The sequence below is a fragment of the Xiphophorus hellerii genome, chromosome 18 (genome assembly GCF_003331165.1).
Source record: "Xiphophorus hellerii strain 12219 chromosome 18, Xiphophorus_hellerii-4.1, whole genome shotgun sequence".
Classification (NCBI taxonomy): domain Eukaryota; kingdom Metazoa; phylum Chordata; class Actinopteri; order Cyprinodontiformes; family Poeciliidae; genus Xiphophorus; species Xiphophorus hellerii.
Window position 1 is genome coordinate 2555054 of NC_045689.1, and position 17274 is coordinate 2572327.

A 17274-nucleotide genomic window follows, 5' to 3' on the forward strand; every position below is an offset into this window, starting at 1 on the left:
TACTACTTAAATGTAACCTGCGATGTCTGAAAAAGCTGATAATATAATGAAATCATGCCTGCAGAGCCGGTCAAAGGTTGCATGAGGCCCTGAGCAGAATTTCTCAAACCGCCTGCACTTGGGCCCACTGCAGCATGACTGACTTCCTCTTTATTTATTCATTGGATAATTTTGTATTAAGCATTCACAACATAACATATTTACGGTTGATATAAGTATGACAACATGACAGCATTTATTTTGCTCAGCAAACATATTATTAGTTTGTTTTTATCACTTTTTAAAAAAAAATAGTGATATTTTAAAAATTTCACTATTTTTAAATAGTGATATTTAATATATCATTATATAATATATATATATATTATAATATATATATAATTATATATAATTACATAAGAATTATATATTATTAATATAATTAATAACATCAACTATTTTATTAGTGAAGCTTTAGGTGGAGGATATGTTTAAAAATGTTTTATTTGGTATAAAAACAGTTTTGTTTTCACACACTGCCCCCTGCTGGTAAGCATTAATATGATTTGATGCGGACAGATTTGATCATTAACATAAAAAATTATATTTAAATTTTTAAGTCTCTTGTTGATTTTAAATAGAGGAAAATATTACCATGAGAAAACAGAGCTATGTTTTAAAATATGTGAATAAAAATCTAGACTAAATGGTTTTAGATTTTTTCTGAACAATCATTGTTTAATGTTTCCACGTTATCAGCTACAATAAGTCAATGCAAATCTTTCAAAAAGATGTAAACAGAGTCGGAAACATTTATTTATATACATTATATAGCAAAGCAAATAAAACAAAATGCGCAGCTCTAAAGTTAATCCTCATTTATTATCACATATCTCAAAATGAGTAGGAAGCAGTACATATTTATTAAATTGCATCCCTGTTGCTTTTACTGATAAATACAATATTCATATTTTTTCTTCCATTTTGAACAAAACAGGTCTTACAAATATGTAAACAACAGAGCAAATCCAGTAAATTTAACAGTTAGATTTGTAATTTTACTTATGACAAATTTGAGAAAAAATGAACAAAATGGAACTAAACTCTAAAAGATGCCAATATTCTCCAGTGAAATAATTAAAAATATACACATGGCCCTTTTAAATTGTTAATTTAATTTAACCCCTTTACTGCCATTACACAATGTAGAGTAAAATTGTCTTTGTTGAGTTGAATATTATTCTAAATCAGTTTCATTCATTGGGTTTTATGTGTTTATTTTATTTTTACCCATTATAAAACACTTTGGTTAACCTTGTGATTATTCTAACAAGTGATACAAATAAATTTATCATGTATTTTTATTATTATTATGTCAGACAAGATAAGAGGACATTAAAATTACAAAAATAAAAAGGGATGAAGTCATAAAGACAGATTTATGACATTCAGGGACATAGTAATAATACACATTTAAATAATTTACCACTTCAATTTTATAGTTAAAATCGCACTAGAAAAAAAAATCCTGCTATTCTTAAAGTGTTTTGTGATAGTATACATGCACATATTTTTTTATTTTTTAATGATATGGATAAATTTTGTCTAAAATAACAAAGAATAAGTAAAATTCTTGATATTATAAGCAGTTATAACAAGAGGACACACAGTGATTACTTCCTTTAATTGTCTCACATTTATCAAAGTAAAAGTTTTACTGCCATAAAATAAAACTCTCTAATTAGCTCTTATCTCATGCGCTGATTGTGTCCTGCGGGCTTTTTAAGAGCACAGATAAGTGAAGGAATGATCTTTGGCCGCTCACACAGTTAATCATTCAGCTCCGAAACAAAGAAAGGAAAAGATTTTTTAAAAAGTCAGTAGCAGCAGAAGCTGTGAGGAGTTTCAGCCGCCACAGTGAGACAACATGGCTGCTAAACAACCCGGTGAGGACTGCAGGGACGGGCGCTCCGAGGCCCAGCGGGGGGGATTCCTGCTGAGGATCAGGGAGTTTAAACCAAAGGAGGTTTTCACTTGGTAAGTAAACAAAAAAATAATAATTATTTAAGGATATAACAGTAACTCTGTAAGGATGTTTGTGGTTATTTCAGCAAAAAGCAACGTTGGAAAAGCTATTTCTAATCCAAATTCATACAAAAAAAAAAAACCCTTCAAAACATTCCTTTTCTTTTTTTAAGACCTTCACTTTTAAAAATTAAAAACAATCAAGGAAAAAAATAATAAATAGTTTAAATAAATGAAATAAACTGCAAAAACACAAATTCGTAACAAGAATTTTCATCTAGAAATAAGACAAGACTAACTTATAAGTAACTCTTCAGCAAAATATAAGAGCTTGCTTTAAGTCATCAATTCTTTAATATTAAAAGTTTTAGTTCAACTGGCAGATTATTTTACTTTATTCCAACGTTCTAAGTGAAATAATCCAATTTATGGGCTCCTATATCTTACTGAAAAGCTCATTTCTTTTCTTTTGTGTTTGTGATTTTTTTCTTCAGATGAGAAATTCATGTATTGTTTACTTAACTGTTATTTTTCTGTTCTGAATTAATTATTTTCTGGGTATTTTCCAAAATTAAGTCACACGTGAGCCAAAATCTAGCAGTTTCACTGGCAGATTATTTCACTAATAGCATGTGAGAAATGTCTTGTTTTCAGTGAAATAATCTGCCAGTGAAACTAATAGTTGGTTTTTTTTCATCAACATTAAGGAATTGATTATTTAGGCTTCTATATTGTGCTGAAAAGTTACTATTAAGTTAGGTTTCTCTAATTTTAAGCATAATAAGATATTTACAGACAAATTTACTTGGTAATATTTTGTGTTTTTACAGTGAAATTATCTTTTTAATAATCTGCCAGTGGAGCTGGCACATATTGAATCTGGTAAACGTGTGAATATCTCTGACCAGGCGGTGATGTCTATTTTTCTCAGGCAGCTTCTCAAAACGCTGGCGATGGGTCAGGGTCTGGCCGGGCTCATCTGTGGTACCGCAGTCTCCTCTCAGTACCTGGCCGCAGAGTTTCACCTGAACACGCCGATGCTGCAGAGCTTCCTGAACTACACGCTGCTGTGCGCCACCTACACCAGCATGATGATCTGCAGGAGAGGTAGCAACACAGCTAACGGTGTCTAAAGCATGTCTGCTAAAATTCAAACTGCTTCATATTTTATTCAGGCAGACACACTTTCAGACTTTTTCAAGATTTTAAACATTCTTCTGCAGACGAGGATTTGAGTCACTGGAAGGAAAAAAAGAATACACATTTTTTATTTTTCTAAAAACTCAAAATTCTGACTTTACTTTCAGAATTGTGACTTTAATCTCAAAATTAGAATTTTGACTTTAATCTCAATATTTTAAGATATATTTTTTTGTCAGAATTAAATTTGTTTTTTCATCTGAATTTTTTTCCAATCCAAATTTGTTTTCTCAGGATTCAGATTTTCTCCTCGTAATGGTGAGGTTGTTTTCTCAGAATTTCGACTTTAACTCATAATTCTAATTCTGTCAATCTATGTCAAAATCCAAATAAATAACCAAACATTCTTATGTGTATGTCGGTTAAGTTGCTAACATGTAAAAATAATGACATAATTATTTCTTCGGTGTTATAGGGTTTATATATGGAAACTCTGTAACAAATGTATTTGCTAGATTTGAGTTTTAAGAATAGATTTGCCAGATTAAATATTTCTGATTCTGAGAAAAAATACTTTTTTTTTTCAGTGGCCCTAATCCTCTTCTGTCACCTTCTAAGTTTTGACTTTTTCTTCTCTTTTTTTTCACAATTATGCAACTGGACACTTTTTGTTCTTCAGTTTACCAGATTTTCAGTTATAACACAGCTTGTTTGCACCATTATCTGCAGAATTACTGCACACATTTCATCTGATCTACTTATTTTTAATGAACTGTCCTCATGCTTGGTGAAAAAACAAACACGTCAATACTGAAACTCCGGGGTGATCCCCTTTAAAACACAGGGGATGGAAATATCTTGCAGATCCTTAGGAGAAGATGGTGGAGGTACTTACTGCTGGGTCTGGTGGATGTGGAGGCCAACTACACCGTGGTCAAAGCCTATCAGTACACCACCCTCACCAGCGTCCAGGTCAGTACATCATGGGGTTTGCAGCTTCAATAAGAAATGTTTGATCTCTTATTGACAAAAATAAATATTTTTATTGAGTGAAATGCTCTCCTTTTATGTAGAGTTTGTCTTTTTGTTTCTTGTTGTCTTTAAATCTCATGGCAAATTTCTTTTTCAGTTATTCTTCATCTGCTTTAACTGATTTAAAGCTGTTTTATTTTTAATTTGTTTAAACTGTCTCTATGTTGTAACAGTTTGGTATGAGACAGATAATCTGAGAAAAAAAATCGAGCTCGTCTTCCTTTTCCTAGTGCTAATTAGAAACAACCAATCAGAGGCAGGAGGCGGGTCTTAGTGCTGTCAATCACCCCTCCATGTGATCTATTATTATCTAATTTTCCTTTCTGATCAATAAAGTATTTTTGAGTTTGAACTGTTCTCTGCTCTGCTGCAGCTAGCACACCCTATCATACATGCTAATATAGCCACCGATAACAGCGGCTAAGGTTTTCCTGTAACTGTAAGTTGTGTCTCCACCATTAGCACATTTAGCAGCGAGTACATGAAGATGATTGACAGCGCTAAGCCCCTCCTCCTGGCTCTGATTGGTTGTTTTTAGTCGAGATCGGTGCTTTTTGGTAATAGTAGCTCCAGGAGGAGGTGAAGGAGAGCAACGTTTTCATAGATTATCTGTCTTATAACAAACTATCGCAATATGGTGACAGTTTTAACAAATATGCAAAGATATTTTTTATAAAAGTTTCATCCTGCAGCTTTAAATAACTTTTAACAACAAAATCATTTTTATAATTTCCTAAAGGATGTGCTTTCTTTCTACTGTGTCTGTAATTAATTGTTTGTCATCCTAAGTTGGTTTGCTTGTGTTCTGTGTCCCAGATGCTGGACTGCTTTATTATCCCGGTCCTAATGATTCTGTCCTGGTGGATCCTGAAGACCCGGTACAGACTGATCCACTACGTGGCCGTCTGCCTCTGTCTGCTGGGAGTTGGGGCCATGGTCGGCGCTGACCTGCTGGCTGGAAGAGACCAAGGCTCCAGTAAGAACTCCTGTGATGTTTGAACCCAGTTTTTGGATAAACGTAGTGGCTGTACTCAGTTTTTTGGACTCCATTTCTTTTGGTTTTGCATAAATACAAAGTATTTGATGAGATGGTTCAGATTTTAAACTTTGTTTGGTGAAGTCAATTTATTGACAGCATCAATTTGGGTTACTTAGCCTTTCATAAGAGAAAAAAGTTATATTTTCACCATATTATTCATTCATTTAAAAATGAAACAGTTTCAAATTAAATATTTAATTAGCAGGCTAAATATTTAGCTTCAAACCATTTTTTTAGATAACAAGCTAAATATTTAGTCAGAAGCCATTTATTTGGATAGCAAGCTAATATATATGTAGCTTCAAACAAAAATATTTAATTTAAAAGCTAAATATGTAGATACAAGCTACATATTTATCTACCAGGCTAAATTTATAGATTTAAACCAAATATTTGGTGTACGAGCAAAATATGTAGCTTAAAGCTAACTTTAAGCTAACTTCAAATCAATTATTTAGTTAGCAAATTAAACATGCATCTGCAAACTAAATACTTAGCTACCAAGCTAAATGTATAGAGTCACACCAAATATTTGGTGAACAAGCTAAATATTTAGCTTCAAACCAAATATTTAGTCATATTATTTACTTAGCTTGCTATATAAGCTAAGTATCTAAGCTAAGTTTGAATCAAAATATTTCGCAAGCTACTGTAATTGTTTAGCGTCAAAATAAGTATTTAGCTCAGTCAGATAATATTTAGTTAGCTAAATGTTTAATTTGAAGCTAGGTACTTAAATATTTTATTTGAAACTCTGACATTTATAGATTAATAACATGGAGAAAATACGACTTTGAACAATGAATCCCCATTTTTTTCTCTTATCACAGGCTAAATAACCCAAATTAGTGTTGTCCTGATCCTGATCTTCTTAAAGTTGTTTCCCTCTTTCTGCAGCCTCCAACATCTTATTAGGAGACGGTTTGGTTCTGCTCAGTGCTGCTTTGTACGCGGTGTCTAATGTGTCTCAGGAGTACACAGTGAAGAACCTGAGCAGAGTGGAGTTCCTGGGGATGGTTGGCCTGTTTGGGACCGTCATTAGCACCGTCCAGATGTGAGCCGCCATCAGCAACTTGAATTCATTTAACATCCTATTTAACCTTTTGGCTGTTTGACCTCTTTTTTCCCCTCCGTGCAGGGTTATCCTGGAGCGTAATGAATTGTCCAATATTATCTGGAGCTGGCAAGTTGGTTAGTATTTATTTTACACAGAATAACTTTGAATGTTAAAAGTGTAAAAACTTCGACCAAAGCGGGCGGAGCCAAGATACACAGAGGGGCACGGCCAAGTCTGGGCAAGACGACATTAACGTTAATTAATTATCTTTTGACTGTTTCTAAATATAGCTAACTTACTTCTCTGGCATCGGCCTTTCATTTATTTGTTTAGTTTCACAAATTTGCTGTTGCAGCGACGGTATTAGAGACGTATTAACCTCTTAGATAAAACAACGGCAGACAGCTTGTTTTAGCCGGTCCGACATTAGCTTCTCTTTCCGCCTCGCTTTATACCGACTTCCGGCAAAATTTCAAAATAAGGCCATTAGCATAAATTATAGTGTCATAATTTCTAACTGTATGTTTTTTCAGTGTTGTTTATAAGCAGAGAGGGATAAACGTTGATACCTTGCTATTACATTAAAAAAAAATCTTGTTTGGTTACCAAAATAATGGGTAACTAACAGAATTAGTTAAAACCAAATTAATAAAGAAATAAAAATAAATTTTTCCACATCAGTCACTCAAAAAAATAATGAAACTGGCCATGAGATAAATGATTGCACCTTTCACTTCTTATTTTCTTGTTCGACGTTTTAAAGCAGCCACCACTTTAAAAAGTTGAACTTTAAAAGTGATTTTGGTCAGTTTTTGTAAGCTTTCTGCTGCTGGAAAGCACTGTTACTAACTTAACGACTTTGTTGCTATATTTAGCAACTTTCCAGAAATCTTTCACTCCAGGAACTTTATTTTATTTTATTTTTTTTACAAAAAAGCAACTAACGGAGAAACATAGCAAATTTTTTTCTTTGATTTTGGAGACCTGACCTTTGGGCTGTGACATAGACATCAACCAAGCTGTACTGTCGTAACCAATAGGAAAATTCAACTGCAGTAGCCATTGTTCGATCTAAAGATACTTTCATGTGGGCGTGCTGTGGTGGCGGGGAAAGCGTGACCCACGTTTGGAGGCCTTGAGTTCTTGACGCAGCCTTCGCGGGTTCGATTCCCGGTCCCGGCGACATTTACCGCATGTCTTCCCCCCTTTCCTGTCAGCCTACTTTCATATGAGGGACACTAGAGCCCACAAAAGACCCCCTGGAGGGGAGAGAAAAAAAAAAAGATACTTTCATGTAATCTTTTAAAGTCAACAGTTTCCACTATCTCTTAAATGTCAGGTTCTTAAATTTCTTTGCATTTTGGCTGAAATTGTTTAAAAATAACAGCACTGGGAGCTAAATGTAAGGAAAAAAGCACAAATTTGGTCAACACCTCTTTGAAAAATTACAAAAACGTCAATACTGTTTTTATAGAAATGTTTCCCAGACACCAACCTTTTGTTTAATAATAACCACATGCTACAACCTAAGTCACTTTTTCAGGTTTTCGCTGTTTTTATCTGAATTTACCGTTGCTCTTCTCTCCTCCCAGGGCTTCTGCTTGCAGCTTATGCTCTGTGCATGTACGCTCTGTACAGCTTCATGCCCATAGTGATGAAGCTGAGCAGCGCCACCTCAGTCAATCTCTCGCTGCTCACTGCCGACCTCTTCAGCCTCTTCTGCGGGATCTTCCTCTTCCAGTACAACGTGAGCAACATTTTTCATTTTCAGGGTTCATTTGATCAGAAAAAAAGAGAGAAATAGAAAGCTGTGTTTGTGTTTTGTGAGCAATTAAAAGACAGAGCTCCTTATCTGTTAGAATCACAAACTATTTTGGGGGGAGTTTGTAAGACAGACCAACAGAAAGTAGAAGATAACTCAAAATCTAAGGAAATCAAAATGAGATGCAATAAAATAAGAACCAAATCTAAGAACTAAGAGCAAAATAAACAATGAAGCAAGCAGGCTCACACAAAGATATAACATAAAATATATAAAAACAGAATAAAGAATTAAAAAAATGGTAAGATATTGTAAAAATGTCAACATAAATATTGTGAAGTTATTAGAAAAGCTACTCCAGACCCAAGGAAGTATGCAACTGTAAATGTGACGTCGAATTATAAAATTGACTTTATCTTTGTTCAATAAATAATGACAGTTTTTGTGCACTGGATGTTAGATTTAAATGTTTATAACCTGAGAAAGACCAGATCATTGGGAAACGCTATAATTAAGACAGAATACACTTTGGTTTTTTATGATTGTGGCTGCATATAACTGTATAAGTTTGTCATTTTTGCTTTTATTTTCATTGTTTCACTATTTCTATTTATTTTTTATTTTTTGCATCATTGTTTCAACTGCATCTGTAAAAATATCAACTCTTTGCTCAGTTCTCTGGACTCTACCTGGTCTCTCTTGTGGTCATCCTCATCGGCTTCATCGTCTTCAATGCTGTGCCGCCGCCCACCGCCGCCGCCGCCGTCTCTTCTTCCTCTTCCTCAATCTGCGAGGAAGGCTGCTATGAGAATCCTGGAGCGACTGAGGATGACTCCAACAGAGATGAAGATCCAGGAAGGATCCCCGCTGAGGTAGAGGAGGAGGATGAAGAACGGCGAGCGGATAAGACAGATTCATCACAAAGCTTTAGAGAGGAAACTGATGGAGATCGTTCTGTTGAACAGAGCACGAAAATGTGAACAGCTCAAGAGAGTGTTTTAAACATTTCTATATTGAGTTTTCATTCGTGTCGGTGTGCACTACACCTCGTTTGGTTTGTGTCTGTCTCCGTCTCCCAGAACCCTGAAAATAATTAAATCAGAGCAGAAAAATGATGGCAGCATACAAAATATTGGTAGTTCTTTAAAAAAAATTAAAAAACAGAAAAGAGACAGGCTTTTTGTGGATTTTGACCCAGAAATATATAAATTTTCATAAGACAGTTTAAGGTTAATAAGGTTAATTAAACTTTTTTTCTGCATGTTCTCCTTCTGCATTCACCATACATTGTTTTTTATTATTATTATTTTAATGCTCTTTTAGATAAATTCACAATAAAATACATTCAAGTTTGTCATTACAACATAAACAAATGTGAAAAGTTCAAGAACTTTAAAAGTTTTATAAGGCAATTAATAATTTTCAAATTTGCATATATTTTGGTAAAACTGGTTATAAGCCCTTGGGGCATTTGCATAGAAGTTTTGTTATAATATAAGACAGTTTTATTGTAAACAGTAAAGTCCATGAAAATGTCAGGATGCTAGGTTTTACAGCCGAACATTGAAATGCAATGTATTTTTTGTCTATGTTCATAATTCTGCCTGATTTATGAACACATTTAAAATATGTCATATTAGATTTTTTAATACACATTTCAGTTTAAAATGACATGCCTATGTGTAATATTTTATTATGTATTTATTTTATGATGTCATTATCTTAAGTCATTAAGAAAATGCATTTACACTTTAATTAAATGTAATTTAAATGTAATTAAAAATCAAAAAACTAAATATGCATTTTGGTACTTCTTGATGTACTGTAGCACATTTGTTGTAGAAATTATAGACACCCTTTAATAATTATAGATATATTTTCTACATATTTTATGTAATTAGCACAATTGCACGTGTAGCAAATGTTTTATTTATTCATATATACGTAAATTTATTTTAAAAAAATGCCGAGGCATTTTTGAATCTTGGTAGTTTGCGCACTATCACCGCTGGAGGGCGCCTGAAACTCATTCAAAATGAAACTGCCTAACTACGTAGAAACATGTTCGTGAATTTCGAAGTAACGTACGAACGTCTGTGCCTCCAACCGTCGGGCTGGCGTGCGACACGTGATTTCTTTTTAGCGTATCATACGTCACGAATGGTACAAGCCGCGTTATTTCAGCTCGACGTAGGCCGACGCAGCCAAGCAACAGGGACAGCAGTTAGCTAACTAACAGCACAACTTTCCTATTTATCAGTTCCTGTGATAGTTCTCCAAACCTGGGTCAGTTTATCCGGGAGGAGAAAGGCAGAGAGCGGCTACGGTTTATTCTCCTCCCGTTGCCCACCGTCACGCAATTACCGTGAAGTTATCTCGGGATAAATTAGCCAGATTTGCGACACGAAGTAGGTCATACAGCTACTTGTTCGGTCCAGATTCGACGTTGAGGACGATTTTACTGTTACAAGGACAATGGTTCTCCTGAAAAACATCCCCCCTCCCACCGAGGGAGTGCGGCACGAGCAAGCCGACACCACGGCGGTGCTGGACGGGCAGAGGCTGGGCTGCGGCACGCTGTACGTCGCCGAAACGTAAGTGAAGCACATGGGGCTTGTTTTCATCTGTGGACAGCAGGTTGGGGTTTTAATAACATATTTATTGCAGAAAATGGGTCAATATATACAAATAAAGTAGATAAATATGTTGTATAATATATTGCAGGGGTCGTCATACTTGGTTTTAATTGCATGATTACCTATATTTATTTTGTTTCTGTTGCATCATACCACACACGCTACGATTACAACTAAAAACGTTAGAATATTGCGTAAAATTGCTATACTTCTTGGCAGTAATCTCAGAAAAGAAATCGTCATTTTCTAGAGATTCATTACACATAGAGTACAATATTTAAAACTTTTATTTTCTGTTGATATTGGTTACATGTTTATCGCGATATATATACTTATTGATTTATTGTCCAGCATTAAGTGAATTGAAATGGTCTTTTGTGGCTTGTATTGTTTGTGTCTCCAAAGTGTGATGCTGGAAAAGTTTGAGATCTTATCTTGAAAATGCTTGAAAAGTGTACAAACATATATTAAAGTATGAGGATGTGTAGCGATGGCACTTGACAAAAGATAATGTTTCAGTTGTTTACTGTGTCTTTTGTGACTTTGCATTTTTGTGTTATGATGAAAATAACGCACTTTGAAGTGCACGGTTGCTGAAATGTGCTATTCAAATAAACTTGATTGAGTGATTAAGGAGTTTTGCACAAACCCACACCTTGTGTATTTTTGTTTCTGTCAGGCGCTTGTCGTGGTTCGATGGATCAGGGTTGGGTTTCTCTCTGGAGTATCCCTCCATCGGTCTCCATGCCATCTCCAGGGACGTGAGCGCTTACCCCCAGGAACACCTGTACGTCATGGTGAACGGAAAGCTCAGCGGTAAGGGGGAAGTTTGTTTTGAAATACCTGTGAACAGTGAATGTTTCTGTCACCTTCTGAGAAAATGTTTGGAGTCACTGGTTTGATGTTTACAGATGAGAATGAGGCGGAAATGGCAGAGAAAGGAGCTGGTGATGAAGCCGATGACGGCGGCGGCAGCAGCGACGGGGATGATGACGATGATGAGGGGACGATCACAGAGATTCGGTTTGTGCCGACCGACAAGACGTCATGTGAGTGACCACACTGTGGGAATTGACTTTCAACCTATATTGTTTTTATATTGATAATTATTGATTAGTTTTTTGGGTTTTTTTGCTTTAAGTATCTGATATATTGCCGTGAGCTTTTCTGTTTTATACAGTTTTCACCCCACACTGTTGTTTTTTATTTTTAAGCAGTTATAAGGCATGGTTGTGAAACCTTTAACTGCTGCTGTATAAGTTACTCAACAGGTTGTTGCCAGGTAACCAAAAAAAATAGTGAGTTGCTAGGTAACCAAAGTTCTAAGATTGTGGGATGGGAAAAATTGTGCCGTGTGAACTAAGCTTTAGCTTTAGCTGTTAGTGGTTAAAGTCTTTGCTCTGTGTACATCTCCCAGAATGCTGTGCGGTTCTGAATTAGATATTCTATCAGATGTATTTTCTATTGTCAGATGGAATATAAAATTTGCTTTAGCCAATGGAAAAATGGCCGCCCAGAGTACTTTCAACTTTTTCTTATTGGCCTGTGGGGCAAAACGTTTGGACACCACTGCTCTAGATTGAAGGAGAGTGTAAATTTTTTTATCATGGGTTTTATGAAAGGATAAGATATCAATGCATGGATCTGACAAAAGCTTAGATCATCAATATTAATGTCATCAAGTTATCCTGCTTAAAAAAACACATTATAAATCACCCGCTGTTTTTTTTTTTTACTTTTACATCTACGCATCCGTATTTTCTTATTCATTCAGTTTTTTTTCTTGTTTTAAACAGAACAAACAGTTTTTTGTTTGAAGTAAGTGACAGTAGTGGAGTAGTGCTGCCTCAGTGATGCATCAGGTTTGATGGTCTGATCTTTTCCATGCAGTGGAGTCCATGTTCTCAGCCATGTGTGAATGCCAGGCCCTTCATCCCGACCCGGACGACGAAGACTCTGATAATGACTTTGAGGGAGAGGAGTACGACGTGGAAGAAGCTGGTGAGGAAAAAAAAAGTACAACACAGCGCAAAACTGACCTGTGATTTTAATACGTTTTACTTCCAAGGTTCCAGACTTTCTTGTAATAATTAAAGGTGTCCCATCATGCCTTGCTAGGTAACGGGTTAGGCTGGCTGGGGTTGCTAGGTAACGGCGCAATGTGACTCAACATTCCGAAGGTTTTTGAAATGGCTCGTTTTCCAGACACCAAAAATAGAATAGAATATGCTTTGATGATCCCCAAGGTGAAACCGATTAAAAACATTACTGTTGTGTTTTTTTTTCTTTTAAGTGCTTGGGCTGTTTTTGAAAACAGCAGAGACCCAAACAGAAGTATAAAAACGCACAAAATGTGAATTTTGCATAATAGATCCCCTTTTAAAGTGATTCTTGAACTGCTGTTTTGCTCAGTAGCTCATCATAATTATCCCTGAATTACATAAATAACACTAACTCTCCTTCATTTCTTTTTGTTTTTCATCTCTCCATGGACCGGGTTTTTTGCAGAGGCAGGTAAGATGTGTAAAGTTTATCACACAATAACACAACGTAAAAATGTTTAAATGTTGCAATAACGGTCTAAGATCAGTTTAAAGGTTACCGAAAAACGTCCAAACCTGCAGAGACACTAGTTGCTGTAGTAAAGCACTATAAAACGCTGAATGACTGGAAACTACATAACTGTACTGTCCAGGCTTTTGAAACCTTTCATCTGGCTCGTCATATAATATGAACTCTGCAGCTCCAGGTAGTTAGTTATGTGAATCGCCTGGACACCAGGTAAATCCTCAAGATTACAAGAGAAACCTTTTTTACCGAGATAATACGGATCATATGCTAAATCAGTGGTTCCCAAAGATTTTCTGGGCCCTTTATGGATTACAATAAAATCCCCCCCAAAACAGAAAAAAAACATCAACTGGGCTCACACATCGTTCAGCCAGACATAAACCTAAACACATATTTTGTTTTCAAACTCCACTGAAGTTTATTTCACACTACAGGTTGCAACAAAACAAACTACAAACCATCTTTACAGTGAAACACTTTTGTGTAACTGTTTGTTTTTGTTTTTTTCATCTTCCCCTCCCCCCCCCCCCTTGCAATGGCACTGCACCCCCTCTAGGGGGCGCGCCTCACACTTTGGGAACCACTGTCCTAAATATATACGGATTTTTTCGAGATGCCTCGTCTGTTCCATCCTATTTAGGGCATTAGCTACTCGTTGTGATGAATTTTGCTTTGTTTTGAACCGGAGAAATCCCCTTCCGGACCTCCATCTGATTTTCGCGCGTCATCCTGGTCACGTGTCTGAAACCCAGCAATTAAATAAAGCTAAAAATGTTTTAAAATGTAAACTGTACTCATTTTATAAACCCTTTATTACACCAACTGCTCTCTCACACACAGTGTGACGTCTCTGGTCCTGAAGTAAATAATTCAAGAAGAAAAATATTTCAAACGCACATATTAAAGTTCTTAAAGGCTAAAATCAATAAGTCTGATCATAGCTTTGTAAAAATTTAAAACCTGCTAAAACAACTCTTGATTCAGGATAGATTGATTCCCCATGTTTGTTCATGCACTCAGAGCACGGCCATGCCGACATCCCGACCTTCTACACGTGTGACGAGGGTTTGTCAGCGCTCACGCAGGAGGGCCAGGCCACGCTGGAGAGGCTGGAGGGGATGCTGGCCCAGTCTGTCAGCCAGCAGTACCACATGGCCGGAGTCAGAACCGAAGAAACAAAAGCCGAGTTTGAAGGTTTGAGTCGAGCTGATGCTGTTTCTTTATTCTCTCTTGATTTAAAAAAAACAAACAAACATCACAGTCTGTTGCTTAATTATACAAATCTATCAAAAAATTAAGCTTATTTTATTTAGCAACTGAATAAATGGCATCCTTTTTTGCTCATTGTTTGCTTCTGCTAATAGAGAAAAAATGCGAAATTTTAATTTCTAACACAAATACTTGCAGGAAGAGGGCAGTTACTGGACTTAGTGAAACAACAAGAAGATAAATTGACACAAAAGATGTTTTTCCAGTTAGCTGTGTCCAAAATATTAAATACAATATGAAAAATTAAAATGTCCAAGTAGAATAGAAACACGAAAAACAAAGAGGTAGAAAACAGAGTTTAAATTTGTGACATCAGAAATGAACTAGAAAGAGCATCCAAGCTTTTACTCAGGAATCAAATCCTTATTTATTAAAAAAATTATGATGCAAATTGAGAGGATTAAAATGGTTAATTCAAATTAAAAAATACTTAATTGATCCCAAAGGGAAAATAAAAGATGTTGTAACTCACATTAATTAAAATTCTTAACAGTCATGAGAATCCATCCTGAAAGATGCTCTATTTGCAATATTTGTTTTAAGTTTATTTAAATAGTTTTGACAAAACGCCTTTTCCAACATGATGTGATTTATTTTTTTAAATGTTTAGACTGAGTCTCAACTCATTTTTCCTCTCAAATAAACGTAAAAGTTCAATTTTATTTGGAGAAAGAAACACGATACAGTGGCTATAAAAAGCTTCCACAACCAGGGACGTTTTGCATTTTTATTGCTTTTACAATTAAATCACAATCAACAGAATTTGGCTTTAATGAAAAATAATAACATGAATGTGAAAACTATTTTTTTTTAAATAAGCAAAAAATAAGTGCAGAAATATTCACTCCTTTTAAAGTGCTTAAAGTGAGCTAATTCAACAGAGATCCAGCCAGTTGGTGCTAGTAGTCTCTTACCAGAGTACACAGAGGGAGTGAATACTATTTAGGAGACACTGCATGTAAAAATATTTGTTTTGTTGTTGCAGATGGAATGGAGGTGGATGCTGCAGCGATGGAGGCCGGTCAGTTTGAGGATGCAGATGTTGAGCACTAGTAAGGACAATTCTTGTCTTTTTTATTTAGAATAAATATGTATTTTTAAAATGATTTTCATATTTGACAAATTTTTCTTATTTAATTGGATATTTATAAATGTATGCATAGGATCCTTGATGGTGAATGTTTTCCAGAGTTGATTTCTGTCGAAGGTTTAAGCAACAAGCTACATTTTAACTGCAGTGATGGAGTCACATTTCTGTGGATTCTAACAAACATCAGGGTTTAAACCGATTCAGCTTCTTCTAGAGCTGAAATGATTAATCAAATAATCGGTGATTAATTCGTTATTGAAATAATCATCAAGTAATTTAGTAACGAATTAATCGTGAACTGAAGTATACAGACTCTTAAAAAAAGGCCATTTGCTGGAAGAACAACATAGTCAGGGCTGATATTAAGCTAAAACTGTACAAATAAATACATTTTGCATTTAGGATGAAAACCTTCTTTGTCTAAAAATGTTTTCTACCCAGAACTTCTCAAGTGGCATCACTTTAGCTTTACTTGGTTCAAATTCTGTAAAAAAAATGTTTTTATCTCAAATTAAGCATCTTTTGCATCCAATTATTAATCATTAATCTAAAAAATAACAAATCAGCTCTACATTGTAGTGATATGTCAAACAGAAAGAACTGAGCTGTTCGCAGTACGTTTTTAGATGTTTAGTATTCATTAAGGGAATACTGTCTTATTGCACGTTTACTTTCCTATTTAAAAGAGGAATTGCATAAGTTTTTATCTGCATATTTAAAAGTGTTTCTAATATTCTATAGAAAAGGCTTAAGTGGTAGAAAATCGGCAATTTTTTAATCAAATTAATCATCAAACTACCAGATTAATCGTCAGAACAATCGATTAATCATCAGACTAATTGTTCGTTTCAGGCTTTGTTTCTATTTCATCTTGCTTCCTGTACTGAAATTACTTCAAACTGGAGGAATCTAAAGGCTCCCTCATTAATAATTTATAAATTTAACACTGAGAAGATTTGATTTTGCATTCCTAAACAAGAAAGCCAAATGTTAGGAAAAGGCAGCAACAAAATATAAATAGAACAAACGCTGCTGCAGGCCTTGTTATGCATATGTTTGACTCTCCCTGCAGGACGAAGTCGTGTCCAAACGAAGCACCAGTGGGATCAGAGAAGAAGACGGCAGCACTTATTTCCGTTGGTTCTGCTCTGGCCCAAATCCTCTTCCTGTTTCAGGAGCTTTCTGTTCTTAGTGGTCCGTCTTGCATCATCTCATGTCTCGTGTTGAAGCTCAGTTTGCAGCATGTTGATGCATTTTTATTGTTAGGTCATCAGGCTGCTGTGATGGAGGGAGCTACTGATGAACTGTTGGAGAAAATACTCAAATCCTGTTGACTCTTTTGTTTTGTACCTAAAACTTAATTTACTAGATTTTTTTTCCTCCCTAGATGTCTTTGTAAGAAATTATCAATAAAATAATTTTGTATCTTTTGTTCTGAGTTTGATTTGTTGGCTGTGGTTTTGCTTAATCAGACTAGTTAAAGTGTGAAATTTAAAATATTCCCACAACATGATGCTGCCACTTCCATACGTCACTGGATGGTTCAACCAGCCCAGTTTTTTCTCCAAATGTACGGATGGTCATTATGAACGCGTTTGTCCCTGTGGACGTTTGCAAACTCCAATCTGGCTTTTAATGTGTGTTTTGGATTTATGGCTTCTTCCTCTGCGTGGC

The 17274-nt window shown here is 35.4% G+C and overlaps 2 protein-coding genes across 3 annotated transcripts; both read left to right on the forward strand.

Moving 5' to 3' along the window:
• Nucleotides 1-840: 840 nt before the first annotated feature.
• Nucleotides 841-9825, forward strand: LOC116707508 (solute carrier family 35 member F2-like). Its single transcript, XM_032544882.1, has 8 exons — nt 841-2016; nt 2936-3111; nt 3989-4116; nt 4993-5152; nt 6113-6269; nt 6354-6406; nt 7865-8019; nt 8709-9825. Exons 1-8 carry the CDS (start codon nt 1907-1909, stop codon nt 9012-9014), a joined length of 1245 nt encoding a protein of 414 aa, XP_032400773.1. The 5' UTR covers nt 841-1906; the 3' UTR covers nt 9015-9825.
• Nucleotides 9826-10181: 356 nt separating this feature from the next.
• On the forward strand, nt 10182-17029 carry clns1a (chloride channel, nucleotide-sensitive, 1A). 2 transcript variants are annotated; one of them, XM_032544966.1, is made up of 8 exons: nt 10183-10628; nt 11350-11486; nt 11582-11719; nt 12561-12671; nt 13179-13184; nt 14262-14435; nt 15496-15562; nt 16673-17029. In XM_032544966.1, coding segments are annotated over exons 1-8 (753 nt in total). In that variant the 5' UTR covers nt 10183-10509; the 3' UTR covers nt 16674-17029. The 2 variants fall into 2 exon arrangements, with proteins under 2 accessions (XP_032400856.1, XP_032400857.1); XM_032544965.1 differs by lacking the exon at nt 16673-17029 and having other exon boundaries at nt 10182-10628; nt 15496-15563.
• The last annotated feature ends 245 nt before the right edge of the window (nt 17030-17274 follow it).